Source organism: Rhinolophus sinicus, linkage group LG15 (assembly GCF_036562045.2).
Source record: "Rhinolophus sinicus isolate RSC01 linkage group LG15, ASM3656204v1, whole genome shotgun sequence".
Taxonomy (NCBI): Eukaryota; Metazoa; Chordata; class Mammalia; order Chiroptera; family Rhinolophidae; genus Rhinolophus; species Rhinolophus sinicus.
Genome location: NC_133764.1, coordinates 46,906,438 through 46,920,113, shown reverse-complemented (window position 1 = coordinate 46,920,113; position 13,676 = coordinate 46,906,438). Strand labels below are relative to the sequence as shown.

At 49.9% G+C, this 13,676-nt stretch overlaps 1 protein-coding gene across 1 annotated transcript; it reads right to left on the bottom strand.

Annotated features, from left to right (window-relative positions):
- Positions 1 to 1,907: 1,907 nt before the first annotated feature.
- On the bottom strand, positions 1,908 to 12,252 carry GSDMA (gasdermin A). Its single transcript, XM_019747723.2, has 12 exons — positions 11,903 to 12,252; positions 10,266 to 10,484; positions 9,903 to 10,083; positions 7,723 to 7,888; positions 6,815 to 6,911; positions 6,269 to 6,316; positions 5,844 to 5,870; positions 5,287 to 5,307; positions 4,401 to 4,555; positions 3,809 to 3,923; positions 3,013 to 3,086; positions 1,908 to 2,504 (listed from the first exon to the last, which is right to left on the bottom strand). The coding sequence occupies exons 2-12, from the start codon at positions 10,477 to 10,479 to the stop codon at positions 2,262 to 2,264; spliced, it is 1,341 nt and encodes a 446-aa protein (XP_019603282.2). The 5' UTR covers positions 10,480 to 10,484; positions 11,903 to 12,252; the 3' UTR covers positions 1,908 to 2,261.
- Positions 12,253 to 13,676: the final 1,424 nt, after the last annotated feature.

Genomic DNA, 13,676 nt, shown 5'->3' with positions numbered 1-13,676 from the left:
ATAAAATCTCTGCAGCCTCGGAGCGTGGATAGGGGTAGAGTACATTTGTGTACAATCACTTTTGTTTAGCAAAGTTTAGGGGTCCGCTCTGTGTACGGCCTAGGGCTAACGCTTTCGGGGGTGGGGTGGGGTGGTAAAGAACAGCTGTAGAATGCAGTCTGCTGGAAACTTGTGCTCTGCGTATTGTTGAGACCGGAGGAAAGAAGGAGGAAGTCCCTATTGGCAGAAGCTTCAGGGAGTCCGTTGGGGCGCCGGTATGCACCCAGACAGACATTACAGTGAAATGGGGAACAGAATAATAGTGTACCTAAGGAATCCCCCAGAGGAAGGAAGTTAGACCAGAAATCCTTAGAAATCCTGTCCACTTATTTTACAAAGGAATCCTCCAGTGATTCTTCAGGAGGATACATGTTCCAATTTATTTATTTATATATTTTAAGGAGGGCTCAGCTCACAGGGGGCCATGTGGGGAACGAACTGGCAACCTTGGTGTTATCAACACCACACTCTAACCAACTGAGCTAAGCGGCCACCCCCATGTTCCAGTTTTTTAAGAAGAAACAAAAACTCTCTCCCCTCTTGGAACTTTTCTCTCTTGCGTAAGTGGAAGTCCTGAGTTTTAGACTAGGTTAGACCCTCCAAAGACAGTCTGGCTCTGTGGTAAGGTCCTAGAGGACATAGAATATATTTTGACTATATTCTCCTTTATATTTATGTGTAGAAAGGAAATTCTTTGTATTGCCCTTTTCATACTGTTGCACCAAATAGCTCCTGGTACGAAGCAGCCTCTTGCTAAATGGAAAAATGTGTGCTCCAGTTTTAGGGAACATGCCTTGACCCATTCTCCCTAATTATCTCCCTTCCCCTTAGGGCTGGGATAACAGGACCTTTGAATCATCACTGGAATAAACTCATTAAAGCCTTTTCATAATGTGGTATCTATAATTGAAGCCGAAGGTGGGCGACAATGGTAAAGGAAGAAAACAGATGAGCTTTGTTGTTCATCCTTATGAAGTGACCCTTCTGGATAGTTAGGGTGTTAGCTCACCTCTTTAATACGTTTACATCATAAAAGAAAAGCAATCACGTCAGCAAGTAACTACCTAATATGTCCTTGAGCAATAGAGGGAGGCCTTAGGAGATGCCCCAGAATGAGGGAGGATGGCTTAACACAAAGCCTTTGGCAGTTGGTCATGAATTCTTGGTGTGTGCGGAAACTACTAACCGAGGCAGGGGGTGGCCACGAAGGGGGCGAGTCTGACTTCTGGGACCAAAAGCCTTGGAGAAATTATTCCATCCATAAAGCTATTTTAAAAGAGATTGGTGAAAGATGTTAAAACCCAGCTTTGGACAGAGGAGGATGGTATAAACTTAGAAGTTTTATGAGATTGCAGTATCCGTATTAGCAGGACCCTATGCCACGCCTACACACATCACTTCCTCCCACAACCAACCTGAATTGAGGGCAGAAAAGGGAAAGGTGAAATCAGAAGATCACATCACAATTTGTTTTTTAAAGTTTTGGGTCAGTCTTATTTTGGGGTACCATTTTTTAAAAGACTTATTTGCATTTTCTATTCAGTAAACTTGAAAGTTGTCTTACTCTTGTTTTGGGCTTGTACCATGTATCTCTAGTCGCTCACCCCAAGTCCAGAGGACCCCAAAGGCTCCTCTTGAAAGACAAGCTGCTTTGATGATCTTTTCACTTTAGGATCTAGATTCCACATTCTACATCCTCAGTTCTCTGAGCATTTTTCAGCTCTCACCCCAGGTGCCGGCCCGAGGACAGTATAATAATATTCATGTTTATAGATCTATATGTGGTATATATAATGTCTGTTTTCTGTTCTGGCACAACTTAAGAATTGCCTTATGATAGATTCTTTAAAGAAAAACACCAAAAGACATTTCATCAAAAGTGAAATAATATTTTCCATTAATTCCAGTAAAGCTTGATTTTTGGAAGCATGAACAGGAGGTATTGGGACAGGAAATTAGTTGATTTTGGTTTTGTTGGAATGCTTCATAGTTTTAAAAGTTTGAGTGTTTCTACTTTCAGAGGATTGAAGCATCAGCAAATAGGCTTAGTGGGGGTGGCGGGAGATACAGAAGCACAAGTAGAAATTGGTTATCTTGGAGGATCAGGTAGGGTTTCCATCATCCTCAGCCTGGTGGCTCTGAAATGCCCTGGGATGTTAAGGACACAGCATAATGAGGTAGGGAAGTTATTAGGGAAGCAGGAGGCAGATGGAAAAGGCAAGTTAGGAATCCTTGGTCAGCAACTGCAGGAAGGAGAGGCCAGCATAAAGGGCACAGAGGTGGGGAAGGGTGTCTGGGTCCCACGTGTACTGGGGGCCTGATCTCTGCACTTCCAAGCCACTCAGCCCCACTAGGGCCTCAGTGAGGATCAGGTCCTCTTCCCCAAGAGAGGAGAGCAGGTCAGGTTGCAGGGGGAAAACACCCTCTTTATCCTGTAGAAAATTCTGTTCCATTGTGCTCTCCACCTGGAAGGAACCAAAATAGCATGAAAAGAAAGAACTGGAAACCTCTCCTCCTTTGTCTTAACTCATAAAAACCACAAAGATGGCTACCTTTCTCTTTTATAACTCCTTTCATCACAACCCCATCTAAGCCTATAATAACGTGTGCAGTGGGCAGCGTGTTTATTTTTAGCCCATTTTAGAGAGGAGTGAATTGAGGCAGACTCAGAAACATTAAAAGATTTGCTCACGTCACTTGACTAGGAATAAGCAAAGCCAGAGTTTTCTGTCTCTTCTCCCAATATCATGCTGAAAACCCCAGATAATGGTCCAGAAATTACTCTTCTATCTCTAGTTGTGAAATAGCAGAAAGGAAGACACGTGGAGAGAAATAAGAAGTGGACATGAGCTTCTGGGATAAAACAGAGGACCTCTAGGCTAGTTCTATCCCTAATCTAAATTTCTATCTTTCCACTGGTTCTAGCTGACTCCCTTCCAAACTCTCCCGGGTATCCGCCGTTATTTTTCTCACAAGCTTTAGTTGCACAGGTAGGATCTTTTTCTCCATGGATTTTACCAGCAGCTTCTGTTGGGGTTCATTTAACTCTGGAGAAAAAAAAGCAGAGAAAGAGATGTGTGTTGTTGGTGCAAGGGGACTACAGGTTCCAAATGGGTACACTTCCAGACTTGCAGCATTAATGAATTTATACATTCATCCGTGGTTGAATGCTTGCTCTGTACCAGGCACCTTTGCTAGGTGTGTTAGGTAAAAATCATACTCCCTTCACTCAAGGAACTTGCAGTCTAGTGGAGGAGAAAACAGAACATGCAAATACAATACAGGGTATTAAGGGAGCCATAGCTGAGGGGTCTACTTTGGTCTTGGTGCTTGAGGGCAGGCTTCTTAAGGGAAAGAAAACATCTCAGCTTATACCTGAAGGACCAGAGAGTTCTTCTGAGTGGGGGAATGTTTCATGTAGAGGGAAGAAAAGAATTCAGGGGTAAGATCAGAAGATGTTACCCTCTGAAATGAAAGCTAACAAATATCGATATAAAAGTGCTGAGCTTAGCTATATGTTGAAGTTTTAAATGTGTGGCTGATAAAACTAGGGTTATATCTCAACCTCTATTAGCAAGACTAGTCCATCTTCTCAGACTATCCAAGGTGACCCGGTGCATCCTAAGGAATGAAACCAATTTTTTATAATGTAGATATAAACTACTTAACTGTGGTATAATTTGCCTGGCATTCATTCTTTCGTTCATTCAGGAATTCATTCAGTGATTCATTCCTGTCACTGGTATATAAATGAATACTCCCTACTTACCTGTCAGGGCTCCAAGGAAATAGAGAACAGCACCCATAGCCTCCTTTGATAGTAGGACATCTTTTGGGAGTGCCTCCAGTGTCACTTCATGTCCTTTGTCTAGAGCCCCTTCGAGCTGTGGGGAAAGGCAGGTGACTAATTAAGATGACACAGGTAGTGGGCCCAACGTGGTGTCTGGCACATAACCATTCCTTGACATGCGTTAACTTTCTTCCATTTCCTCATCTCTTTTTCAACATATCAAGTCCTGAAAATATTGGACTCCTGCATTCCTTGGTCCCTGAGCCTTGGATTCTGGAAGGGAAAGGTTCCAGCCCCCTTCCAAGAGAGGGTCCTGCTGGCCTGCTGCCTCCCTCTGTCCCTCAGGAGAGAGCATGTCCCTTAGGGAGTCTCTACAGGGCGAGGGCATAGCGGTGGCCTGGCAGCCTGGAGAGCACATGGCCAGCCTTGGGGAAGGCATCTGCTGTCACTTCCCCTGGCCACAGACCACTGTCTGCAGTGTCAGATCCCCCAACCAGCTGCAAGGCCCACACCCCCCTCCACCCAGAACCTTCCTTCTCCCGTTCTCCCCCTACTTCCACTGGGACCTCACCGTGAGCTCCAGGTCTTCTAGCTCCTTTTTCTTCCCTAGGAGTTTGCTGAGGGAGGTGAGCAGGGAGCTTTGCCCCACACGGCTCAGCTTCTCCACTTCTTGGGTCTCTCTTTGAATCTCTTCTTGCAGTGTCCTGAAGTCATTGTGCCCCTCCCCTATGGGGACAGTTAACATGGCAAACAAACCGCCCTCCCCCTGGCACCCTCCCCATTCAGTTGGCATTCTCCCTAAAGGCTCCTTCATGCAGCCCTTCTCAGGTCTCATGCTCTGCTCCCAGCTTGAGTGTGGCCTTTCTTTTTTTCTTGACCCAGGGACACAGTGATAAAGTTATTCATCAGCTCTGACTTGAGCGGCGTGTGCGTGTGCGTGCGTGTGTGCGTGCGTGTGTGTGCGTGCGTGTGTGTGTGTAGGGGAGGTTAGGAGTGAGGAGGTGCTCCACGACCCCCAGTATCGTCTCAGCCTGCCGTCCATTCTCCCTGAGCTCCCAGGCCCCATCCTGGGTCAGCAGACAGTTGACTTCCCTTTCGCTAAAGTCTGTGGCTAAAAGTTGAGAAGGAAGGTCTGTATCCCCTTCTCATGAGTTAGTAGACAAAGAAGAATAACTCTGGCGACTGGGTGAAGGCCAGGATGAGACTGCTCCAGAGAGCCGTGGGTCTGTGTCCAGGGAAGTGGGTAGGTCAGGAGGGCTTGAGCCTTAGCCTGACCCTCTAGGGACCTCGTGGCCTAGGAAAACTTCCAGCCTGCATTGGAACGAGTGGCCTCCTGGCAGCAGTGCCAATCTCCAGGACCTGGGACTCAGCATGTGCTTCCCCTTCCCTCCCCCTCAGTACCCCCCCCCCCCCGCCTTCAAGCCCAAGTCTTGGGAGAAACTCACAAAATTCCTTACCAATATCAGATGCCTTGATAACTGAGAGGGAAAAAACAACAACAAAGGACATTAAGAATGTAATCCTCTAAAACAGTAGCATACCCAGGGGATGAAACATTAATGGGGGTTCAGAAATTGGTCCTGTCTCCTGGGATGTCCCAATAAGCTTAAGGATACTCTTGCCCCATTCGTGGGAGGCAGGAATGGGTCAGGAGAGAAGCTAATGCAATGAGAAAAGGGGCACCTGGATTGAGTTGTCAACACTGTGACTCAGAGACTCCTGCCTGAGGTGCTGGGTGGTGGCATTGCACATGTGTGTGTAACAGGTTATAGCTTCTAAGGTCCTCAAGGACAGAGGTGTGTGGCATCAGACCACATGGCCATCTTGTCCGGAGACTCCCTCTTCACTGTGTTTCCCTAAGCTATTGGAATTTCTGCCACACGGCAGGGACAACTGTTGGCTGAGATCTGCTCTGCCATGTCCCCTGCCCGTCCCACGGAGAAGGGCAGACAAAGATTGGAGTTTTAACATTCTGAGTCAAAACAGTTACAGTGAAATGACAGGAAATACTTACAGATGAACTTCTCCTCTTCTGGCTTTTCTGAAGACAGAAACAATGCACATATGTCAGCATAAAACCTATTTGTGCCTTTTTATCTAGAGCGGTTGTCAAGGCAGCTTTCTCAGTGAACACATGGAGACTATGTTAGCTCATCTGCCCCCACAATTTGGGCACACACTGTCTCCAAGTCTTGTTTCTGCTTCCAGTTGTGCCTTTTGGTCTCTGCCTTTCTGTTTCTCTGTCTCTCTTGGGTGGTATTTATATGCCTCTATCTGTCTTTCCTAAAGTTAAGGATAGATATTTTTAGGGACTTGGGAAACAAAACCAGGGCCTCCTTGGGAAATGATGGTATGCACTCTTAGAGGGTCCAGGGAGTTAGCAGATAATGTCAGGGGTAGGACAGAAGATGTGGTGAGCCAGGAAGCAATCTCACTTACCTCCGGGAAGGAAGGTTTGCATGTTGTCATTGTAGATATATGGAATTTCTGTAAGGAGCGAGAGAGGGGAGAGCAGGACTCTTAACAGCGGTGCCACCTTTCCTTTCTAGTCTCTCTACCAGCTCTGTTAAGGGCTAGGGCCCTGCCCTCAAATGCCTCCCCTAATCCCCAGCTCCTTCTCTATTGCTGGAAGTAACCCTTTCTTCCTCTGTAAATCCTTTCCTATGATAGCACCGTTTTCTCTCTTGCATCCGAGTACGGGTGTCTGTGTCTGTTTTCTCCATTGGCCACAGACTTTTGGAAGCAGAGGCCGTGTTTGTTCTCTCTGTTCCTCTCCCCCAGCTGACAATGCCTAACACACAGGATATGCTCAGCATCAGGAGTCCCTCCACCCCCTTTTTAGAGCCGCCTCTGCTGTTCTGTCTCCGGCCTTTGTACCACAATTCAAACGTGCTCCTTCACTCGCCACAAGAGGGGACCAGGATGCCTCAGTATTGGTGCGGGTAATTCTTGTCTTGAAGGGAGAACATGCCGGTGTCTGCTTACCCCACTCATTTTTGCCCTTGACCATCAGCTGTCTCACTCGGAAGGCCAGGATGCAGCCCTGGGGGATGGTGATAGCCTCCTTGTGGTTTATGGATCCCTAGGATTAGACAGGGAGGATTTGTGAATCTGCAGCGACCCCAAGTATGAGACATTGGGAGTGGGGGTGGGGTGCAAGTGGAGGGTCAGGCCTGAGAACCTCTGGGGAGACCAGAAGTTGGGAACCCTTCAGTGGTGTCCCTGATCGCCCTTGTCCAGACTCCATGGGGTCAGTTTCAAAGCTCTTCTGCTCATTTCTGCTGTTCATCCCTTTAACCATCTGTATCTCTCTTCCTGGTTCAGACACATGAGGGAACTGGGCAGAGCTGCTCCATCACCTGCCTGTGCATCCCCGTCCCACCTCAGAGCTTCCATCCAGGTCCTGGTTCCTTCTTCCTCTTTGCTATCCGTCCCATGCTCACCTCCTTTAAGAAGCCTTCCATGACTAACCCCTCCTCCTAGTTCCAACTCATGCCTTGAATATTTATATAAATTGATAGGTACGTAGGGCATTACTTATTTACATTGAATTTGCCAAGCCCGTGTTTTCTGGGCTTTAACCTATGTGTCTCCTCCATGAGACAGAACTTTCTAAGAACAAGGATGTCTCTCCTGTAGATTGGGAGCACCATGAGGAAAAACCCACGACGATGAGTTTCCCTTGCCTGCAAGTCCCCTGTGGCACTGGGCACCATTGACCAGAGGGAGGATTTGTGTCTGGCTAGCTGGGGCCTGAGTCTTGAAGAGCAGGACTAAGGTGTGGGTGTTTTTTTACAGCATCCTGGCTGGGCACTGATGGGGCAAAGTTCATGCAGCCTCTGAGGAGAGACTGAATGTAAGTGTGTCTCTGTGTGTGTGTGTTCGAACCAAACCTGTAGCCCCAACGGTGCAAAGAACGGGAGGGAGAAGCCACCCTCTGCCTTGCCGGCTCTCTCCAGAGTGACCTCATGCACGGTCTCCACCACCTCCATCACCACATACAGGTTCTCTCCTCGATCATGCATCTCCTTCAGGAATGGATGCTCTGCTGCCAGCTTCCTGTGCAGGAGAAACATAAGGGAACAATCCAGAGCTTCTCCCCGCCTGGGCCAGGGCCTTCTCTTTTCTCTGTCATTCCCAGGAGCTAGACACAGTGGGAAAGAGTGAGGACTCTGGAGAAACCCAGATCTCCGCCTCATAGCAGGGCAGCTTCTCTCAGACTTAGGGCCTCATCTATAACACGAGGATGATAAACCTACCGCCAGGGTGTTGAGAGAGAGACGTAGCACCTGGCCCAGAACAGGGCCTCGTGGCTGCTTCTTTCTCCATTTTCCCTCAGCTCTAGGGTGGATTCTGCTCCCTTTCCTCCATTTCTTAGCCTTGTTCATCTCTTCTGGAGTCTTTTGTCTCCATCGCTCATCCTCTCTCTTGCTTATATTATATAAGATCTGGTCTTATCAAATAAGACCAAGTCTTATATTAATTTTTGCTCCAAAAGACACATGAGAGCTGATTGCCCAGCTAGGTCTTATTTTCAGGGGAACACGGTGCCAATTTGTGCTTCCTAATCCCTTCACCTTTTTCATCCAGCCTCCTAACTCCCTCCCATCTAGTAACCATCAGTTTATTCTCTGTGTCTATGAGTCTGTTTCTGTTTGTTTTGTTCTTTAGAATCCACAGATAAGTGCGATCATACAGTATTTGTCTCTCTCTCTGTCTGACTTATTTCACTTAGCATAATGCCTTCTAGGTCCATCCCTGTTGTCACATATCAGCTTCATCTTTGACAAAACCCACTCCCTCGCCCTGCAGTTAGCTGCCAAGTCCAGTTCCTCCTGCCCTCCCAGCGGCCTGGCACCCACTCCTCCCTTTTCATTCTGACTGCTCTCCCCAACTCAGCTCCTCATTTTGTGTCTCTGAGGGACGTGGGACAGTGTCGCCCAGTCTGCCTGCTTTGAACCTCTCTCCCTCGCTCTCCATCTGACCAGATGAGTCATGACGCACACCAGAGCATGGTCAGGGTCTCCCTGGTGCCTATGGAATAGTTGCATCTCCTTGTGGAGCACCTGGGTCCCCCATGATCTGGGCCCACCCTACATCCCCCACGTGCTCCACGCATACCTCTTCTGCTCCTGCCAAGCCGGCTAATCATGGTTCCTATAGGTTTCGGGGTTTCTCACCTGCGTGCCTTAGTAATGCCCTTCTCCCGGCCCTGGATGTCCAATTTGTACTCATCTTTCAAGGCCTAGCTTGTGGGCTGCCTCCTCTGTGAAGTCTGTCCTCACTTCCTTAGCCAGAAGTCCCGGACGTGCCACAAAACTCAGACGAACCCCTCCTATCGCACTTAGCACTTCTAGTTACTGCTGTACATTTTTCTCACACTCCTAGATCACAAGTTTCTTGGACCAAGATATTCGAGTGCACTCCAGCACCTAGTAGGGTGCTCTGCACTCAGTGAGGATATGCGAATATTTACTGGATGACTTCCCAGCACGCCAGGCCTTCCTTCCTGCACCCGCACCCCTCATCTCCTTCCAACCACTACTTAACTACTTAAAAGTCGGTTCCCCAGTCAAGCCAAACATCTGAGGTGCCCAGCATTGGCGTGGCCTCCACCACGCCCCCTGTGCTGCTGGGGCAGCATTCCCAAGGGCTGCCCGGTGTGTGACAGGGCTGCAGGCTTCATATCTGGGAGCGGAATGCTGTGCTCAAGCCACAGTGGGGAGCAGTGAAGACCCCTTCCCTTGTGAGTGTATTCCATAGTCACAGGGTAGGAAGCAACCCTAGAGATTTTCATCCGACCCCATCATTTTTCAGAAAACAAAACTGAGGTCCTGAGAGAAATGACTTTTCCAAAGTCACATGGCCAGTTAATGTCAACACACGCATCCTTGTGTGTGTGACAGTGGGGACATGATACCAGAGGTAGTGGAAGGATGGGGGGAGAGGTTAGGAAAAGGCCTGGAGGCACCCACAAGTCAAAAGGGTCATCTTCACGCGCCCCCAGTGGTGACCGTTAACTCAGGGCCCACTCCACCCCTCCTGGTCGCCTCCCAGCCCTGCCCAGTCTCACCGCTCCTGGTGCAAGGTCTCCAGGGCCTTGGGAGCCACACTAAGCGTCTGGACCTCCAGGGCGCTGTTCCGAGACAGCCCTGCAGCCCCCTTCACCTTGACTGTCTTTGGCACATCCACCTGTCCCTCCACTCGGACATCCAGCATGTTCTTAAAAGCAAATTTCCCAGAATCTGTCAGGTCTGCAGGAGGAAGAAGAGGAAAGAGGCTGGGCTGAGCCATCTATGCTTCTTCCTCCGCCTCTGGGAGAACTCTGGGCTACACGACACTAACCACCTCTGGGCGGAGGGAGCTTCGGGTCCTCGTCCGTAGGCTGGTGCGAGGCCCCCATCCCGCAGGACCCAACCCCAGAGCCGACGCTGACCTGAAGGTGAGCTGCCGGGTTCGAGCACATCCAAGAGGGTGTAGTCCGTGCGCACGTACCGGGCGCCCCAGAAGAGCGTGCTCTTCCTTTTCCTCAGCACCAGGCAGAAGGGGTGGAAGCGCTTGAAGTCTATGAGGCTCTCGAGGGGTGTCAGGTCCCCTCGAGGGTTTAGCTGTTTAGTCAGAGCCCGGGTGACATTTTCAAACATGGTCATTGTCTCTGTGGGGGAAAGGAAACAGGAGAGTAACCAGTTGGGAGAGCAGGACATGGTAAGGCTCCTGCAGAGAGAGATCATCCAGCTCTTGGTGGGAGGATGGGTGGGGCACCCTGAAGGATTCCCGGATTCTCTGAATGTCAGAGCTGAAAGGAACCATTTTATGATAAGGAAATGAGGCCTGGAGATCTGAGACAACTTGCCAGAAGCTGCACGGCTGGCTAGAGAAGCCAGACCTGCTCTTTCTTTGCCAAGGGCTCTTTTCTCACTCCACACTCATTTTCTTCACGGACTTGGAGCCCCGCTAGAGCATTTCATTAGCAATGGGAGTAAAGCTCTTCTCACACAGCGTCTACCTCATCTCCCCAGAGAACCGTGACAGCCTTGACCCAGGGACGCCAGGAGAGGGAAGCAGGAGGGCCTGGGAAGGCAGTTGCCCTTTTTTGGCGGAGGGTCACTTCCTTGACCCGACTTCCCCTGTGCCCTCCTCCCGGCTGCTGGATGTGGGGACTCACTGCCCTCAGGTCCTGCCCAGTAGCTCAGGCATTTCACTGCTCTTCCCTGTGCCCCCCTCTGCTTACAATACCCCCCTTCCAATCTAGAGAATCTCTATTCATCCTTTAAGACTCAATTCGAGTCACCTCCTCTGTGACCTCTTCCCTCACCCTTTCAGACAGCAAGTGACTCTACCCCGTGTCCCCCAAACACATTGTACCTACCCTTCAAAAGCACCTGCTGCCTCACGTTATGATCTGCTCACCTAACTCTCTCGCCTACTCGACTGTGACTGCCCAGAGGGCAGGAAGTGGGCCTTACTCATCTCTGTAGAATCAGCACCAGGCACAGTGCCCGGTGCAGACTTTCTTGGCAAATGTGTGCAGGAAGAATGAATGAACAGGTGAATGAATGCATGTGGCGCTGGGCGTCATAGGCTGGGGTGAGAGGGCCCTGGAGAATGTGAGGCCTGCAAAAGTCTGAGGTTCATCGTCTCGGGTCTCTGCGTTTGAAGTTCAAGTCCAGGTGCTCTGGCTGGAGGGGCCAGCTAGTACAGCCGGATTATCCTCGTGGGTGGAAGAGGACACACCAGCTGGCCTGGAACTGCCTCACCTCCCCTGTAGGCACCTCAGAGAATCAGGGAAGCAGGAGGCATGAGCACAGATGTATGGGGCTGTTCTGCCAGCCACATAAGCTCCCCTCATTACTAGGAGAGCCCAGATGGGAGCGGACAACCCCCTGGGGCCAGCCAGATTCACTGGGCAGGGCTCGGGCGACTGCAGTCTCCTCCTCACCAGAGAGGTACTCACAGGGCCGCTTCTCCATTCTCTCCCCAAGGCCGATCAGGCTACCTACCCGATTGGGCTCTAGGGGCTCCTGGGCCCTTTTTGACCCACCCCTGCCTTCTCCACTGCCATCAAGCTCTTACCAGGGAGCGGTGCTAGGTCCTGTCCTGCAGCTCTGTCTGGGGTGAGGGCCTGGAGCTCACTCGGTGTGTAGGTTGAGAGGGTGACTGTCTCTCACCAGGACAGGCTGCCACTTTATGCCTCTGTGGAGGCAAGGAGGTAGGTAGGCTTCTAGGGACCCCGCCTGCCCCAGTGACCCCACCCCTGTCCCGCTCCACTTCCGGGAGAACAGCATCAACCTGTTCCATGTGTGCCCTGCCCCAGGCCCTGAGGGGGTGGGGAGCTGCCAGGCAGGTGCCAGCGTGGGTTGGGGAGTCAAGGCCAGAGAGAAGTGGCAACTGAAGTTTGGTTTGAGGGGCTGAGAGGAGAGGAAGGAAGACACCTTTGGGAGAGGGGCTGGAGAGAAAGGCTGGTGGAAGCTGGTGTGTGTGTGTGTGTGTGTGTGTGAGAGAGAGAGAGAGAGAGAGAGAGAGAGAGAGAGAGACAGAGGAGGGAAGGCATCTCTGTTCTGTCATCATCATGGTCATCAGGAAGCATCCAGGATTCATGATGAGGCCGCAGGGGTGTGATAAGGGGATAAGAAATCCTGTGTGTCTGTATATTCCAGCAGAAAGCAGAGCAGCTAAAAAGTTGCCCTCCGTTTTTCTGCTTGTCAGCCTGTATATTAGTACCTCACTGTTTTAGCTGCATTTATGTATCTATGGCACTGCTAGAAGCATAGTGTGTGTAGGCAGAGATGGTTTCTTGTTGTTTCATGTTCAGCATCTCTGCTCCTCATGGAACATTGTACATACACATACACACATATATGTAGGCAGAGGCATATGGAGTTAGTGGAAAACCCAAAATGCATGTCTACCGTGGGAATTCAGACATCTCACCATTAGTCACTCAGATCCTGCTCATAAGTCCTGGCCTGGAAGTTAATTTAAAGGGGACTTTGCCTACATGGTCAGGTCTCTAGATGACAATTCAAGACATTTACAGGCCAGGGTCCCCCAGTGTTGGGATATGTGTCTGTACATGTGCGTGTACAACCTGAATACAACTGAGCCTTCATGCTCTCACCTCTGCTTAGCACCACCATCACAAATGAAACACAATCTTGAAAGCCATGAGGAATTAGGTCTGTACTGGAGGTTTTCCTGAGGGGCTGGTGTTGAATGGGGAGATTAGACTACACCACGTTCAATAAAACTCTCCCCAAACTTCATTACTCCACCTTTGTCCCCAAATTCTCACCCAATATGACAGCTCCTCCTATGTTTTAAAACAAGACCTTGCCCTTGCTGGGTCTCTGGTCCCTGCCCCCTATCTTTTTGCTCACCTCCCTTCCCACCCACCCCAGGCCCTTCTTTTGCAGCTCTGTAATACTTCCTCGTTCGATGGCCCGAACCATTACATCGACTAAACATTCCTCCTCCTTAGGAGAGGCACAGGTGAGAGCTTGGGCACGTGACAAGGTTGTCATCCGTCATTTGGTCCCCCTCACATGTGCCACCCACATATGCGGAATGTGTTTATGTGTAATATCCTTCCCATCTGTAAGTTTTCCTGGTTCTTCCCGGATTTCTGCCTCTTCCCCTCTGTATCTCTGAATCAGTACATTGCTGTGACACCACCGCAATCCAGCATCTAGTCCTGGGCCGTGTACTGTCCCATCCCTTAGCTCAGAGTAGGAGGTCTCACTCCCTACCCTCTCATCAGCCCACCATTGCCTCAATCCCACTTTTGGAGGTTTTTTCCTGGTGTTCACCCTCCACCCGCTGGCTTCACGCCAAGATTTCCAGTCCAGTT

Bases quoted from the DNA above. Each gene is read 5' to 3' on its own strand.
- GSDMA (XM_019747723.2), bottom strand. From the start codon at position 10,479: ATGACCATGTTTGAAAATGTCACCCGGGCTCTGACTAAACAGCTAAAC. The intron at 7,889-9,902 runs GTGAGACTGGGC...TCTCCTGCACAG, and splicing joins GAGACCTTGCACCAGGAGCG to GAAGCTGGCAGCAGAGCATC. The intron at 5,308-5,843 runs GTAAGTATTTCC...TTTCCCTCTCAG, and splicing joins AGAAGAGGAGAAGTTCATCT to TTATCAAGGCATCTGATATT.